The sequence below is a fragment of the Chrysochloris asiatica genome, unplaced genomic scaffold (genome assembly GCF_000296735.1).
Source record: "Chrysochloris asiatica unplaced genomic scaffold, ChrAsi1.0 scaffold00130, whole genome shotgun sequence".
NCBI lineage: Eukaryota > Metazoa > Chordata > Mammalia > Afrosoricida > Chrysochloridae > Chrysochloris > Chrysochloris asiatica.
In genome coordinates, this window is record NW_006408648.1 from 7,615,537 (window position 1) to 7,632,926 (window position 17,390).

General features: G+C 38.3%; 1 protein-coding gene and 1 pseudogene across 1 annotated transcript in view; one reads left to right on the forward strand and one right to left on the reverse strand.

Moving 5' to 3' along the window:
* The window catches only part of UBXN7 (UBX domain protein 7), a 68,908-nt gene that overhangs the window by 31,635 nt on the left and 19,883 nt on the right, over positions 1-17,390 (reverse strand). Inside the window, exons 2-3 of the mRNA XM_006869392.1 lie at positions 16,086-16,233; positions 10,589-10,656 (exon numbers count right to left, since the gene is read on the reverse strand). Coding sequence (XP_006869454.1) covers positions 10,589-10,656; positions 16,086-16,233 — 216 coding nt within the window. The remainder of the gene's footprint in view (positions 1-10,588; positions 10,657-16,085; positions 16,234-17,390) is intronic.
* Positions 6,722-7,902, forward strand: LOC102826160 (annotated as a pseudogene).

Sequence of the window (17,390 nt, forward strand, 5' to 3'; positions counted from 1 at the left end):
GGACAGGTTTCAGATGAGCGTCCAGACAAAGACAGACTAAGAAGGAGTGATGAACCACTTCCGAATCTTTAGTCACTGAAAACCTTATGAATAGAAGAGAAACACTGTCAGATACAGTGCCGGAAAATGAGCCCCTCAGGTTGGAGGGCACTCAAAATGCAACTGAGGAAGAACTGCCTCCTCAGAGTAGAGCTGACTGTGATGATGCGAATCGAGTAAAGCCCGTGGGAGAAAAGCACACTGGACCTTCATTTGCTGATGAGGCACAACTCAAACTGAAGAGAAACAGTTGTAAACATCCACTGAAAATCAGAACATGGACTGTACCAATATACAAAGTATGAATCTGGAAAAATTGGAAGCTGTCAAAAACGAAATGGAATGCGTAAACATCGATATCTTAGGCATTAGTGTGCTGAAATGGACTGGTATTGGCCATTTTTAATGTGATGACCACATGGTTTACTATGCCGGGAATGAAAAATTGAAGAGGAATAGTGTTGCACTCATTGTCAAAAAGAACATATCCAGATCAGTCATGAGATACAACGCTGTCTGTGATAAGATAATATCCATACGCCTATAGGGAAGACCAGTTAATATGACTATTATTCAAATTTACATACCAACCACCTAAGCCAGTGAGGATGAAATAGAAGAATTCTACCAACTTCTTCAAATCTGAAATTGATCAAACATACAATCAAGATATATTGATCACTACTGGTGATTGGAATGCAAAGGTTGGGAGCAAAGAGGAAGGATCAGTAGTTGGAAAATACGACTTTGACGATAGAAATGATGCTGGAGATCGCATGATAGAATTCTGCAAAATCAATGATTTGTTCATTTCAAATACCTTCTTTAGACAGCATAAGAGACTATTATACACACGAACCTCACTAGGTGGAACACATAGAAATCAAGTTGACTACATCTGCGTAAATAGACAATGGAAAAGCTCCATATCATCAGTGAAAACAAGGCCAGGGGCAGACTGTGGAACAGACCATCAATTACTCATATGAAAATTCAAACTGAAGCTGACGCAAATGAAAACAAGTCCACGAGAGCCAAAATATGACCTTGAAAATATCCCACCTGAATTTAGAGATCATCTGAAGAACAGATCTGACATATTAAACACTAAAGACCGAAGACCAGTAGAGTTGTGGGATGACATCAAGAATTTTGCAAGACCAAAAGCTTATTTATTGTAAATACCTTTTATCAGCAACAAAAACTATGACTATACATGTGGACCTCACTGGATGAAATACACAGGAATCAAATCAACTAAACCTGTGGGAAAAGATGATGGAGAAGCTCTATATCATCAGTTAGAACAAGGCCAGGGGAAAACTGCGGTATCATTAATGGCTCATATTTAAGTTCAAGATAAAGCTGAAGAAAACAAAAACAAATCCACAAAGGCTAAAGCACTACCTTAAGTATATCATATCCACATGAATTTAGAATTGATTTGACACACAGAACAGTAATAACCGAAGATCAGAAGAGCTGTGGGGTGACTGACATTATCGTACATTGTTGTTGTTGTTGTTAAGTGCCTTCGAGTCGGTTCCGACCCATAGCGACCCTGTACAGGGTTTCCGAGGGTGTAAATCCTTACGGGAGTAGAAAGCCTCATCGTTCTCTCGCAGAGCGGCTGGTAGTTTCGAACCACTGACCTTAAGGTTCGCAGCCCGATTCGTAACTACTACGCTACCAGAGCTCCTTAGCAGAAATGACTAGAAGGCACTTAACAATGAAGGTACTTAACAATAACAGCAACAAACATCTACTAAGTGATTCATGCTCTCTTCCCCATCCACCTTTGGTAAGCAAAAGGTCATGAAAAAGGCATGAAAGAAAGAAACAAACAAAATGGATGTCAGAAGAGACTCTAAAATTTGCTCTTGAATGTGGAGTAACAAAAGCAAAAGAAATAATGAGGTCAAAGAGTTGAACAGAAGATTTCGAAAAAGACAAAAGTATTATAAGGAAATATGGAATGACCTGGAGTTAGAAAACCAAAAGGGAAGAACAGGCTCAGCATTTCTCAAACTGCAAGAAATGAAAACAAATTCAAGCCTTGAGGTGCACAATTAAAGAATTTTATGGGAAAATAAATCTTCTTTGAAAGAAATACAGCCAGAATGTCACTTAGGAAGAAAAGTGGTGAGACTTCATCTCATACTTTGGACACGTTATCAGGAGAGACCAGTCCCAGCTTGGTAAAGTGGAGGATCAATGTAAAGGAGGAAGATCCCCAATAAGATGAATTGACACAGTGGCTGCAACAATGGGCTCAAATGGAACAATTTTGAGGATGGAACAGGACTGAATAGTGTTTTCTAGTGTGCATAAGGTCACTATGAGTGATGACACCTAACAATATGGGGAAAACACTGAATGACACAGAAAGCCATCAGAAGAAGATGGTAGGCATACACAGGTCATTGTACCAAAAAGAACTGGTTGATGCTCAGTCACTTCAGAAGAAAGCATAGGATCAATAATCTATGGTACTCAAAGAAGAAATCCAACCTGCACTGAAGCCATTGGCAAAATACAAGGCCCCAGGAATTGACAGAATACCAATGGAATTGTTACAACAAATTTATGCAGCAGTGGGAGCATTTGTTTGTCGATGCCAAGAAAGTTGGAAGACAATTGTCTGGTTAACTGACTGGAAGACATCTGTATTTATGCTCATTCCAAAGAAAGGTGACCCTATGGAATGCACAAACTATATGTTGTTGTTGTTGTTAAGTGCCGTCGAGTCTATATATATATAAAAAAATCATTACTAGCACATGCAAGCAAAATTTTGCTGAAGAGAATTAAAAGACGGTTTCATTTAGGCAGTGAAGGGAAAGGGAACCACCAGAAATTTAAATGAGGAACCAGGGACATCATTGCTGATGTCAAAAGGACTTAAGCAGAGAACACCAGAAATACATTTACCTATGTTTTACTGATTAAGCAAAGACATTCAACTGTGTAGATCATAAGAAATTATGGATAACATTGAGAAGTATTCTAGAACACTTAATGAGCACAAATGCACAATGCCCCTGCGGAACCTACACATAGACCAAGAGATACAACAGAACAAGGAAATACAGACTTTCCCTTTAAAATCAGGAAGGTGTGTGTCAGAGTTATATTCTTTCACCAAATTTACTCAATCTGTATGTTGAGCAAATAATTCGAGAAGAATGCAGCATGAGGATTGGAGGAAGACTCAATAACAACATGTGATATGCAGATGGCACAATCTTGCTTGCTAAAAGTGAAGAGGGCTTGAAGCACTTACTGATGAAGATCAATGATTACAGCCTTCAGAATTACAGACTATGATTAACAAAGATAAAATAAAATCCTTACAACTGGATTACTAAGCAACGTCATGATAAAGGAGAAAAGACTGAAGCTGGCAATATTTTCAATTTACTTGAACATGAAATTTTGATTGTTGAACCACAATCAATCCCTATGGAAACAGCATTCAAAAAATTAAGAGACTCATTGCATGGGGTGAATTTGTTGCAAAAGACCCTTTTTTAAGTGTTAAAAAAGCAAAGATGTCACTTTAAGGTCTAAGGTGTGCTTGACCCAACCCATGGTATTTTCAATCCACTTATATGCATGCAAGAGCTGGATAATGAACAAGGAAGACCAAAGAAGAGTCTGAATTATGGTGCTGACAAAAATTATTAAATATACTCGTTTACCATGGACTGCCAGAACAAACAAATATGTCTTAAAAAAAAAAGTACAGCTAGAATGTTCAATTGGAGGGAAGATGGTAAAACTTTGTCTCACATATTTTGGAAATGTCATCAAGAGGGTATACTCTCTGAAGAGGGATACCACACTTTGTAGAGGGTAAGTGAAAATAAGGAAGACCTTCAATAATAAGATGAACTGACACAGTGTCTGAAACTATGGGTTCAAACACAGCACGGATTCTGAGGATGGCACAGGACTAAGTAGCATTTTGTTCTGTTATGTATAGGGTTGCTATATGAGTCAGAACTGAATTGACAGCACCTAGTAACACATAAAAGGCAATTCTGTTCAACTCTTGAGCTGTCAAAGGCAGGCCAATCAATAGTCCATTGATTTCACATTCCCTTCTCCTCCCAATTTCCTGCCTCTCTATTTGATCTCCTGAATATTCTTACTACTTTGTCTTTTGTTAGCCTCTATGCAATTCTTTTACTTCTTGGGCTCATAGCCTGTTTCCATGTTACTCCTCATTTTCTGTAAGTCTAACCAAAATCTTGTACCTCAGGATGCAACACCTCTCTCTATCCCTAGGACCATTACTTCTGCCTGCCTTTGTAATGTGTGGTTGGTTCCGTTGTTCTACCAAACCACTTGCAACAAAGCTAACATGGTTTTCTGAACTCTCACTCTAATATGCAAATATTAGCAGTGCTGGTCACTGAATCCAAAGAGGCTAAGCTAGAGAAAACTAAAAAAGCTTAATGGAAGCTTCAAAGTCAGAATATGTGAGTTGGACAGGTGGCGGAAAAAAATATAGTGAGACGAGTAGTACTCTTTTAGTTTTATAAATTTAGTATCTGGCTTCTCAGATCTGCTATTATTCTGTTAGTTAAAGCATATGAAGAGAATGAAAATTTAGCCTCACAGGGATAAGTATTTTAATAGTCTTTTCAGACACTTGTGGTTAATCTTGATAGTCCACCAAAACTCAACAAGTGGTAGTTTTTTTTAAGTTTAGTGCAACGTGGAATCTGAAACCTTTATCAATTAAATTTCCATATTCTATTCCACGAAAATCCACTAATGTAAGCGAGAAAGTCCTAATGTAGTGCTGTAGGATAAACACTGGACCAAAGGTCATTTGAATCAAAAGGTTGGTAGTTCAAACCCATCAGCTGTTCCTTGGAAACTCTAAACATGGTCGCTGTAAGTCAGAACCAACTTGATGGTACTTAACAACAACAGTGTAAGTGAGACGCAGTCTTTGAAGATTGTCCCCAATTATCTTTACATCCTATATACACATTCTGTGTATGAACTGTGTGGACAGGACTGAATGACTTGCCTGTATTGAATAAAATGTGGCAGAGGTGAAAGAATGAATGTATTTTGCATTCTGAATGGATCTTTTACCTACACACAATTTTGTGGTGTCATACATTGGTCATCTAACAATATCTGTTCACTGAGTTATTCAAGTACCCATAATAGTGACTATTTTAGTATACAACAACAAAATAAAGAATTACAGTTGTCAAAGACTTCATTTTGCTTGGATACACAATCAACACTCATGGAAGCAGCAGTCAAGAATTCAATGACGTACTGCATTAGGCAAACCTGCTGCACAGGACCTTCTTTAAAGTGTTCAAGAGCAAAGATACCAGTTTGAGGATTAAAGTACACCTGACCCAAGACATGGCATTTTTAATAACCTCATATGCATGTGAAAAGGTGGACAATGAGTAGGGAAGACTGAAGAAAAATTGATGCATTTATGTTATGGTGTTGGAGAAGAATACTGAAAGTACCATGGACTTTCAGAAGAACAAACAAATCTGTCTTGGAATAAGTATAGTCAGAATGTTTCTTAGGAGCCAGGATGTTGACAATTCGGACATGTGATTAAGAGGGATCAGTAACTGGAGGAGGATATCATGCTTGGTAAAGTGGAGGGTAAGTAAGAAAGTGAAAGATCTCCAATAAGATGGACTGGCACGGTAACAGCAGCAACAGGTTCAAGCATAACAATAATTGTGCAGTACTGGGCAATGTTTTGCTCTGTGGTGCATGGGGTTGCTGAGTTGGAAATGACTCAATGGCACCTAACAACAACAGTGTTATCGATGATCTTATCAGAAAGTCTTTAAGTATTGGGAAGCTGCCACGCTTATTTATAAAGGTTAAAACAAATCTTCCACAGTTCTAATATGTCCCTGAAAGCTCACTCATTATTTTAATTAGTGGAAACAAGTAGTCAGATGTGTTCCTTTAAGTAACAGACCCACTTAGTTCATTTACAAGAAAATGGTACCAAATACCCAAGTCTAATACCATTAATATCACATGCAAGTTAATTTTGCTAAAGGTATTTTAATAAAAAACGGCCGCAACAGTTCATTGGCAGAGAACTGCCAGAGCATCAGGCCAGATTCAGACAAGGATGTGGAACAAGGGATATCATTGCTGATGTAGATGGCTCTTGGCTAAAAGCAGAGAATACCAGAAGATGTTTACCTGTTTACTTATGCAAAGACTTTCAACTGTGTAGACCATGACAAATTACGGACACCACTGTGGAGAATGAATATTCTGGAATACTTGATCGTGCTCATAGGAACTTGTACACAGACCAAGAGGAAATTGTTTGAACAGAACAAGGGGATACTAAATAGTTTAAAATCAGGAAAGGTGTGCACCAGGATTTATTCTTTCACCATATTTATTCAATCTGTATGCTGAGCAAATAATCCAAGAAGCTGGAATACATAAAGAATATGGCATCAAGATTGCAGAAAGGCTAATCAACAACCTGCGATATACAGATGATACAAAACTGTTTGCTGAAAGCGAAGAGGACTTATAATACTTACTGAAGAAGATCAAAGACCACAGCCTTTTGGTATGGGTTGCACCTCAATGTAAAGGAAACAAAAATGCTCAAAATTGGACCAATAGGCAAGGATAGTGGCAGAGTGACAGGATGCACTTAAGAGTTTGTGGTGGTGACGGGTGTGAGGAGGACTGGGTCCGCTTCCATCTCAAATTGGCAGCTGTGACTTGCAGATCATCCTAGCAAGCTTTTATGAGGGAATGAAGACATCGTGACCATTTCACAGGTAGCCCCCAGTTCAGTGTCCAGAGGCACTGCCCCAGTGATAATAGGGTGACATCCTTTCGAGACCTCATTTATGACCAAGACAAGGAGGAAGAGGGCCAGAGGTTTTACGTTGGGGCTTCAGAGATGACAGATTGTTGGACCTCCCCAGAAGAAAAGTCCCAATGAACTAGTGGATGATGTCTTTAAAGGTGCCAAGGAGTATGGAGCCATAGCCGTGAAGCGAGTGACCAAAGCCCCAAAGAGACCAGTACACTGAGACTATTTGCAGGGGGTGGTTACTGCCTTGGGGCAGCACCAGGGGAAGAATCTGCATACGTGTCAGGAGAAAGGAGACAGCATTCTGGTCAAGATGTTCATGTGGTGTTGAAGCTCTTAAGAGTGGATTTAGCTTGGACAATAGCGAGCTTTGAAGCTAGCAAGACCCATTTAATGCCCAGTTTCTGGAGTTTATCCAAAGAGGGAAGTGCCAGCCAAGCTGAGGCGGTTAGCTCATGGTGGGCAGGTGAACTTGGACACAGAAGACCATTGAGACAAGGACTTTGTGAAGCCCAAGGGAGCCTTCAAAGCCTTCACTGGCAAGGGTCAGAAACTGGGCAGCACTGCCCCCAGGTGTTGAATACCAGCTCTCCAGCCAAACAGGCAGAAAATGAAGCCAAAGCTAGCTCCTCCATCTCAATCAATGAGTCAGAGCCTACCACCGATATCCATATCCAGCTCACTAACTGTAGGAGGCTGGTGCAGAAATTCAACCACAGTCATAGGATCAGCGACATCCAGCTCTCTTCATCTTGGATGACCAGCCAGCCATGGCTGCCACCACCTTCGTCCTCATGACTTCCTTCCCAAACAGAGAGCTGGCTGATGAGAGCCAGACCCTGAAGGAAAACAACCTGCTCAACGCCATCACAGTGCAGCGATTAACAAAACCCCCAGCCACCCTGCCTCCTCATTACCTCCTGTGTCTCCCCTCCGCCTTCAGCCAGGCCCTAGTGCACACCCAGCAGTCCAGTGCCACATCTCCTTCCATAGCCCTGGGCCATTAGATCTCAGTTGGACATTTGTTTTCGTCTTAGTTTCATTTTCTGTTTTTTGTGACGATCAGTGGACTTTACGGAAAATTAAATATAAAACAACACTCCCCCCCAAATTTGAACCAATAAATAACATCATGATAAATGGAAAAAATTGAAGTTGAAGAAAAACTTCAATTTGCTTGAACCCACCATCAACACTCATGGAAGCAGCAGTCAAGAAATCAAATGAAATACATCGCATTAGGCAAATCTGCTTTACGAGACCTCTTAGTTCAAGAGCAAAGATGTTAATTTGAGGACTAAAGTGTGTCTGACCCAAACCATGGTATTTTCAACAGCCTTATATGTATGTGAAAGTTGAACAATGACTAAGGAAGACCACAGAAAAATGGATGCATTTTGAGTTATGATACTGGAGAAAAATATTAAAAGTACCATGGACTGCTAGAAGAAAAAACAAATCTATGTTGGAAGAAGTACAACCAGAATGCTCATTAACCAGACTTTGTCTGTCATACAGACATATTATAAGGAGGGACAAGTTTCTGGAGAAGCACATCATGCTTGATAAAGTGGAGGGACAGAGAAAAAGAGGGAGACCCCCTTTAAGATGGATTGGCACTGTGGCAGCAACAATGGGCTCAAGCCTAGCAGCAACTATGAATATGGCGCAGGACTGTGCAGTGTTTCATTCTGCTCTGCTTAGGTTCAATTATGAGTCAGAACCAACTCGACGGCACAAAACAACAAAAACAAATCACTACTATTTGTTAGCCATTTTTCAAGTAAAACAGTGTTTCATATCAAGAGCTGCTTGCTCAACTTACAAATCAAACAATTATACAAGTACTTTTACTTAAGACGGCCATCATATTTTAGTATGCAAACGTGTTTTATATATACATCCTACTTCATCACACAGACTATCAATAAGATGTATATTCAAGGATAAACATTTAACAAAATTGGCCCCTTCCCTTGAAACAGTGAGCCTGTAACTATGAAGAATGTAACAACTAGTAGTACTGTTTGGTGGCGTCCTGGTGTGGTACTGTGAGTTAATGCACTGGACTGCAAAGCTGGTGTGAACAGCACAGTTGGCATTTCAAGTTCACCAGCCGCTCCTGGGAAACTCCATACAGAGTAGCTATTGGTTGGAACTGACTCAACAACACCTAACAACAACAAGAAGTACTGTTTGATATTACTGCTGTGATTCAACTAAGATACAAGCAGTTTGCCTCACAATTACTTTTGAACCGTCTGTGCAAAGGTCGACACAATGATAAAGGCAAAAAATATCTTAGTATTACCATGAAAATATTTGACCTTATAGAACCCCTGTATTAGGGACCCTAGACCACACAAACTGCTGCTTTAAATCAATACTAGTATGAGGAAAATAGTTATCTTCAAAGACCTTCTTCAAGTTAAAAAGGTCTAACCAATGAAAATTAGGACAGGCTTCCTAACTGGATAAAGTCATACTCATTCCCTTTCTTAATGTATGATAGTCCAGACATAAAAGGAGGAAATTAAGGTTTCAAATGGAATTTTTCTGCCTTTTTGTTCAAAAGATAGCATAGAATCTATTTCCTATAGTCTCCCCCATTCACAGGTTTTCTCTTATTCCTTAAAAAAGGAGAATATAGAGCAGCGTCTAAAAGCATTTACTCCAAGGCTCCAAAATCAATTATACAGTGAAAAAAAATTATGAAAAATGCTTCTGGTATGTAACAGCACTTCTGTTATATAACAACACAATGCCGGCTAAACCTAATAGTCCTGAAAACACAAATACACACACATATATAGATAATTCAGTATGCAGACCTTTTAGTTTTCTTCCACTCACCTTTATATATTTTTGAAAATAAAGGGTGCATTCTTTTAATTCATGCCAAAGGTCTATCATAAAAAACTCTAAACTAAGATGTTCTGTCAAATCCAAAGATGTGGTTTATTTAATTTTCATCTTTTTCTTATAACTTATTTCTTCTCTTTTCTAGTTTACCTTAAAAACTTATAGCTCTCTTGCTCTCAACTTTCAAAACAAACTTTCTCTGCACTATTGTTCTTACTATCCACAATATACATTTCTGTTTTCTCAGATTAAAACTATATATTCTATTTTTTTAACATGTACTAATACATATAATATACTTAGTTCACCAATGGAAAATAAGTGTTCATTAAGCTGACACTATACATTTCCTTTAAATCTGATTAAATGTCTCATTCTCCACCATCTTCTCTATGTACTCAGATCGAAATCACAATTATCTACAAAAATTGTGGTTACTGTCTCCTCTGTTTAAAATAGAAATAACCCTTTCAAAATTAAGAATGGGACAATAAAGTATACCCAACATTGTAATGATATAGCAATTATGCAGTTATCTAGAAAATTATAAATAATGTGAGTCTTTTATCTGGTGATAATTTCGTTTTCATTATAGAACAGTAATTCTCTATCTAACTTTCTTACTTTTGGCTTTCTACAATAAGCATCGTTTTTTATTATTCTGGTTCACTCCTTAAAAAGAGTTCGGTGTACAACTATCCTAAGAGGAATAAAAATCACAAGAACTGACTCTACATTGTGTTAAAAGTTTTCACATTTTTTGACATTTCATTAAAACATTACAGACAACAGTAAAGTCAAATAAAACTAAGGAAAAAGAGGTAAACTTACCACCAAACAAAGGTTCTGGTTCCACCAATATTTCCTGCTTTTGAGGAATTGGGGCACGAACTTCTTCTCTATTACAAAAAAAAAAAAAAAAAAAAAAGTGGGAAAATAGTGAAATGAAAACTACTTTTTGTTAACTGTTTTCTTTGTTAATTATTAGTGAATACATAATAATTAATAAAGAATGAAAACCAAACATGGTAACTTTTAGGATGCATTGTTGTTGTTGTTATGTGCCGTGGAGTCGGTTCCGACTCATAGTGACCCTGTTCAGAACCCATACTGAGTCATAATAACTTTTAGATGGTTTCTATGTAGAATAAAGTATCTGTCATAGAGGGTTCACATGTTTTATAAAGAGAACAGAAAAATAAAACATACTTCCCTTTCCCTCTCAAGTTCTCTACACAAAATTCTTTAAGCAAAAAATTACAGATAAAGAATTAAAAACAAAATGAAAAAACCTGGTGAAAACAGACAGAAAAATACATGTACATCGTTATTTTTCACATATATTGCACCCACATAAATAACATACTCATGCATGTAACACATATATAGTACACATAATGTGCCAGGGGGTAGTGTGGTTTGGAAAATCTCATATACATTATTTGTGTAAAAATATAATAATAAAATCATTATTATATCACATCAAGTAATATATAATTAAATAATAAACATATGACAAAATAAGCTCAAACAAATAGGCAGTGCATTTTATGTTGATTATGAAGAGGACTAATGTAAGTACTATTTACTAAGCAAGATCCCAATACATAAATGTATATATATCTTTAATTGTTACTTATCTTTTACAGGGTCTACTAACAGTTTCTGGCAGCGTAGTGGTTGTGAGTTGGACAGCTAAACTCAAGTCAGCAGTTTGACACTACCAGCCATTCACAGGAGAAAGATGAGGCATCTACTCCCGTAAAGATTTATAGCCTCAGAAATCCTATACTGGGTCGCTATGAGTTGTTACAGACTCCACGGCACAGCACCACCACTAACAATTCATCTCTTGCATTTTAACACTCATTTAGATATACTGTAAAAATAGGGTTTGTTCCTTTAGACATCAGTTATTTTATAGTTTTATCTAAATTATTAAATACTCTACTAATATCCATAGCAATTAAAATAACTTTCTAATTTATTATCTTACTGCTTATAACGAATATAAATTTAAGTTAGAGCTAACACTTTCATTCAAGTGTTTCCAATAGTAATAACTGAGCTTGACTCCCTGTGTTTGGTAGCTAAGACTTAGAAATCTAAAACGCACTTTACAAAATAAAAAATTCATCAATAACTATGAATATCCTATAATCAACGAAGATCTAGTTAAAGAAAGAATGCGTGAAGTATAAAGGATAATTCAAAATTATGTTAAATACTCTTTCTTATGGCTTACACTTAGAATTTCTGTAATCCTAAGGAATAGTTAACACACGCAAAAGAAACTTCTATTATCTTTTCATCAAAAAGTAATACGTTCATTAATTAGCTTAAGAAAACACAGACTTTAAAAGAAAACATCTTTTACTTAAATAAATCATTACATCACTTGACTTCTTCTATGTGTATTTGTATCTATAAGCCCTGCTGGCACTGTGGGTTGCTAACCGAGAGGCTGACCGTTCAAATCCACCAGTTGTTCCTCAGGAGAAAGATGAGGCTATTTACTCTGGTAAAGATTTAGAGTCTCAGAAACCCTATATGGGCTGCTCTGCGTCAGAAATGACTCAATGGCAGTAGGGTTTGGTTAGGTTTGATCTCTATATATACTTCTCAATCTAAGACAATTTAATTACACACACAAAAAAACAAATCTTAACCTGATAAAATGGTAAGTAGTAGTCCCTACACAGAAAAACCTGAATACTACACATTTAAGTGCATTTGTTCCAAAAGTGCTAACCATCTGTTAACAGTGAAAATTACAGTTTAAGAATTAGCAGTCACTATGACTTAAAGGCCCTGAACATTAACATCATCATCAAATGTTTGAGAAGCATGATGGCTAGCTACATAAGATAAGCACTGGACCTGCGCCAATCACAAGGTTAGCAGTTTGAGCCCACAAGAAAGATGAGACTTTCTATTCCTGCAAAGATTTTTTTAAAAGCCTCGGAAACCCTATTCAGGGTCACTATAGGTTAGAACTAACTCCATGGCATTTAACACCACTAACAACAACATCATCATCAAATATTAAGAGGAGCCCTGTGGCACAGCGGTTAAGCACTCAGTTCACACCCAAAGGCTGGCAATTCAAATCCACCAGGTGCTCAGTGGAAGAAAGAAAAGGGAATCTGCATTCACAAAGAACTGTACTGCAGCCTTGGAAATTTTATGGGGCAGTTCTACTCTGTCCTAAGAGGTCATTATGAAACGGAATCTAACTCAATGGCAACAGGTTTACTAACTGGTTTATCAAAAATGTTAAGCAATTAGTAATATAAGGTAAGTCCAATTACAGTGCAATTCAGTAGGAAAAGACATTCATTTAGCAAAGTTCTGCTTTAAACAGAATTAAGAAAACATGCTTTATATAATAAGGATACAGGTATAGTCCCATAAAATAGACTGCATCTGTTATTCAAATTCTGATAAACTAAATCATGTTTATCAAATTGATTTTCATTAATAATTTGAGTTATGTTGAAGAATAGGATTATCATACTCAAAATACACTGTCAACATTAAATAGAAAAATTTTTTTAATGTCAATTATCTCTGAGGTTATCACACTTTATGTGGAAATTAACATCACTCTAGAATTAGATCAACAAAAGAGAAAATTATATCCTGTAAGGCTTTTCAAACGTATCTCTATATAATAAAAACAAAATTTAAGTCTTTTTCCTGTTCCTATTTAAGACGAGTCCTCTTGTTTAGTATCTCATATTATAAACACTAAGAGTCATAAAGGATGATGAATATTAAAGACTCATTTAAGGATTCTTAAATTTTTTTATTTCAAAATCAATGGTTTTCCTTTGGACATAGTTCATCTATATTTTCTAAATATTGCTAGAATTTTTCCCAACAGGCACTTATTTCCGAACTCATACTGAAATCAAATGTAAAGGGTAAAAGCACCAAGACTCTGCCATTTATTACTATTCTCTTTAGATTATACTTCTAGATGCTAAAGGTGCTTTTAATAATTAACTGACATGTAACTGGAGTCCTGGTGTGGTGGTGTGGGTTAATGCGCTGGACTGCAAAGTCAGTTTGATCCGCAAGGTCGGTGGTACAAACTCACCAGCTGTTCCGCGGAAACCCTATATAGGGTGCTATGGGTCAGAACCTACAAAATGGCACTATTTAAAAAAAAACTCATGGCAACTGAAAAATGTCCTGGGACAATGTAGGGAAATCTAGAATTGGAAATTTGTGCTTTGTTGGGCAATACTTCTATAACTGCAACTCAACTGCTGTGTCAACTTGGGAAAATAGTTATGCCTCTGCTTCCTTACCTATGAAATCTTGGTAACGTCATCCTATAAGGTTCTTTTGAGAATTAAATAGATGTAACAGTGCTCTAGGCGTCCTGGTGTGGCGCTGTGGGTTAATGCGCTGGACTGCAAAGTCGGTTTGAGCCACAAGGTCGGCAGTTCATGCTCACCAGCCTCTCCTTGGATACCCCATACAGGGTTGCTATGGGTCAAAACCGACACAACGGCACTTAACAACAACAGTGCTCTAGAGAATTTACAGTATGTCAGTACAAATATTTATGTCATTTCTGCTTCTTTAAATGCTTTCTGCTCTGGTAGCATAGTGGTTACGAATTCAGGCTGCGAACCGCAAGGTCAGCAGTTCAAAACTACCAGCTGTTCCATGGGAGAAAGATGAGGCGCTCTGCTCCTGTAAAGATTTACAGCCTCAGAAACCCTGTGCAGGGTGGCTATGAATCAGAACCGACTCCATGGCACATAACAACAACAACAAATGCTTTCTGCAGGACAGCTAATTATTTATTATAGCCCTTCTTGTCAAATTCCTCCGTTTTGTGATGTATTGTAAATCCAAGTCTCTATGTCTGTGATTATGGACCCATTTTGAAAAGAGATGCTAAAGAATAAAGATTAAGGTAGGGCTCTGGTAGCGTAGTGGTTACGAATAGGGCTGCGAACCTTAAGGTCAGTGGTTCGAAACTACCAGCCACTCCGCGGGAGAAAGATGAGGCTTTCTACTCCCATAAGGATTTACACCCTCGGAAACCCTGTACAGGGTCACTATGGGTCGGAATCGACTTGACGGCACTTAACAACAACAACAACAACAAGGAGTAGATTAAGGAGCTCTGGTAGCATTGTTGTTGTTGTTAAGTGCCATTGAGTCGGTTCCGACCCATAGCAAACCTGTATAGGGTTTCCAAGGAGCAACTGCTGAGCTTGAACCACTGACCTTGTGGTTCAAACAGCTTTTCAGTCGGACACATTAACTCACAGCACCACACCAGGACTCCTTTGGTAGTGTAGTGGTTACGAATTGGGCTGCTCACCTCAAGGTCAACAGTTCGAAACTACCAGCTGTTTCACGGGAAAAAGATGAGGCTTTCTGCTCCCATATAAGATTTGCAGCCTCAGAAACCCTGTGCAGGGTCACTATGAGTCGGAACTGACTCTATGGTACTTAACAATAAAAACAGTAATAAAGATTAGAGTTGAGCTATGCATTCAGAGGAGTCCTGGTATGGCACCACAGGATAAGCACTCGACCATAAGGTCAGTATGAACAGCAGCAAAGTCAGAGTTCTAACTCACTACTCATTCATTCCCTGGAAACCTCAAACAGGGTTGCTAAGAATGGAAACCAACTCCAGGGCACTTAACAACAACAAAAAACATTAAGAATGCACCACCCACCTTTAGTTTCCCTTGGGGACATGGTCTGACTCCAATTTATAAGACTGCTTTGGAAAAGCTTGCTCTCTTACCCTGCGTATCTTGCATCTGGCTCATTATTGTCCAACCTCCAGTTCTTGGGACTTTTGTCCTATCACCTGACCTGACTCACCAGCTCCCACAGCCTCATACATCAATAGCCTGTCACTTGACCTGTCGATTTGGATTCCTAAGTTCCTGAGACTACACAGATGAGAAAATTCCTCTAGACTGATCTCTAAACTACGGTTTGGGACTCACCAGCCTCCATAATTTCATGAGCCATTTCTTTTGACAACTGTGAGTTCTGTGAGACATTGCAGCGTGTTGCTGAACTCTGGGACTTAAGGGAAGAGAAGAGTGATGATTGATATCAAGGACTATAGAGGGACATAACATGTCGGAAAAGTCAGTTAGTTGGGATATCGTTAACCAACTCACAGGGACCAGCCTTGTGTTTTTTGTTACTGATTTTTATAAAATATTCATGCACTTTCAAATCTTTAATTTTTCAAAAGCAGAGAATTAACCTTTGATAAAAATATAACTGCTTAATGTACGCAGGAGGATGTTCCTAACAATAAAGAATAAATTCATACTCTGTGTGTGGTCTGACAGTGGAGACACTTGCTGAACTGGTACTGGGCTCTTCAGCGATTCCTCCACCATCCAAAAACATAGTTACCGCCATCTCCAGATTATTGTTGCAGGCTTCAAGCATATGTTTCCCTATACTTTCACTTGCACCTGAAATAGCAGAAAAGACAGGGGAAAAAGTAAAAAAGACATTTTCTTTTTCAGTTCATATCAAAATATAGAACATAGCCAACCAGGTCCTGAATTTGGGCTCCTAGCCTCCAAACTGCAAGACTATAAATTTCTGTTCCTTAAAGTTACCCACTTGTGTTACAACAAACATGTCCATATACGCGTACAAAAAAGTTCTAGTAAATACTGTAAAACTTGGAAACAACATACATGCCCAATAATGAGAATGTAAATTGTAGTATAGGTACTCCCCACCTTACAACTCTGCCCTATGTTGGTTCTAATGTAAATCAAATACCTTTATTTAAAGCATCTTCTTATCAGTATCTTTATAATAAATCTGATCTATGAACATCTGTGAGTAAACATTTGAGAATGATGTTGTTGTTGTTTGTCATGTGCTGTTGTGTCGGTCTGACTCAACAGCGACCCTTTCTAGGGTTTTCAAGAAGTGGCTAGTAGACTTGAGCTGCTGATCTCTCGGTTCAAGCCAACCTTGCTATCCAGTGCATTATCCAGCGGCATGACACCAAGACTATCAGCAATTTAGGTGCTGCAATATTGTATGTCAAAAATTATTACCAATGATAAAAAGTGCAAAGCAAAAAAACAGTCCTAGCCAGCCTGGAGCAACTAGAAGAACAGAAGATACTTCATGAAAGAAAGACCGACAGGAAAAATACGAAACAATAACAGCAGACTGACTGATTACTACAAGAACAAGCAAGTTGCTCACACAGGAGACATCAAGGCAAGTGGTTGGGTCCCCTCAAGGCAAACCCCCTTCCAAGAGTAAGACTCAATGGGAATACACGAGCAAACACACTCTGATTGGTGATCACGTCCGTCACCGATAAGGGGAAGTTAGGGAAAAACAGCAACAAAGCTGCAAGCTAAGCCCTACAATGGTCAACAGACTCCTGTGAACCCAGGTGGAGACCTGGTTGGCCAGCAGTGTGGCAAGACCAGGGGACACTTGGGCCCAGAGTCAGTGACATAGCCAAAGAGGACTAGAGTGGAGAGTGAAGCATCCAGCTGACAAGAAGAAAGGGCATATGCATAAGAACACACACACTTGCAGATAATACCCACTTGACCTGGCTTCAATGACTGGATGATCAGAGCTCAACCAGAAG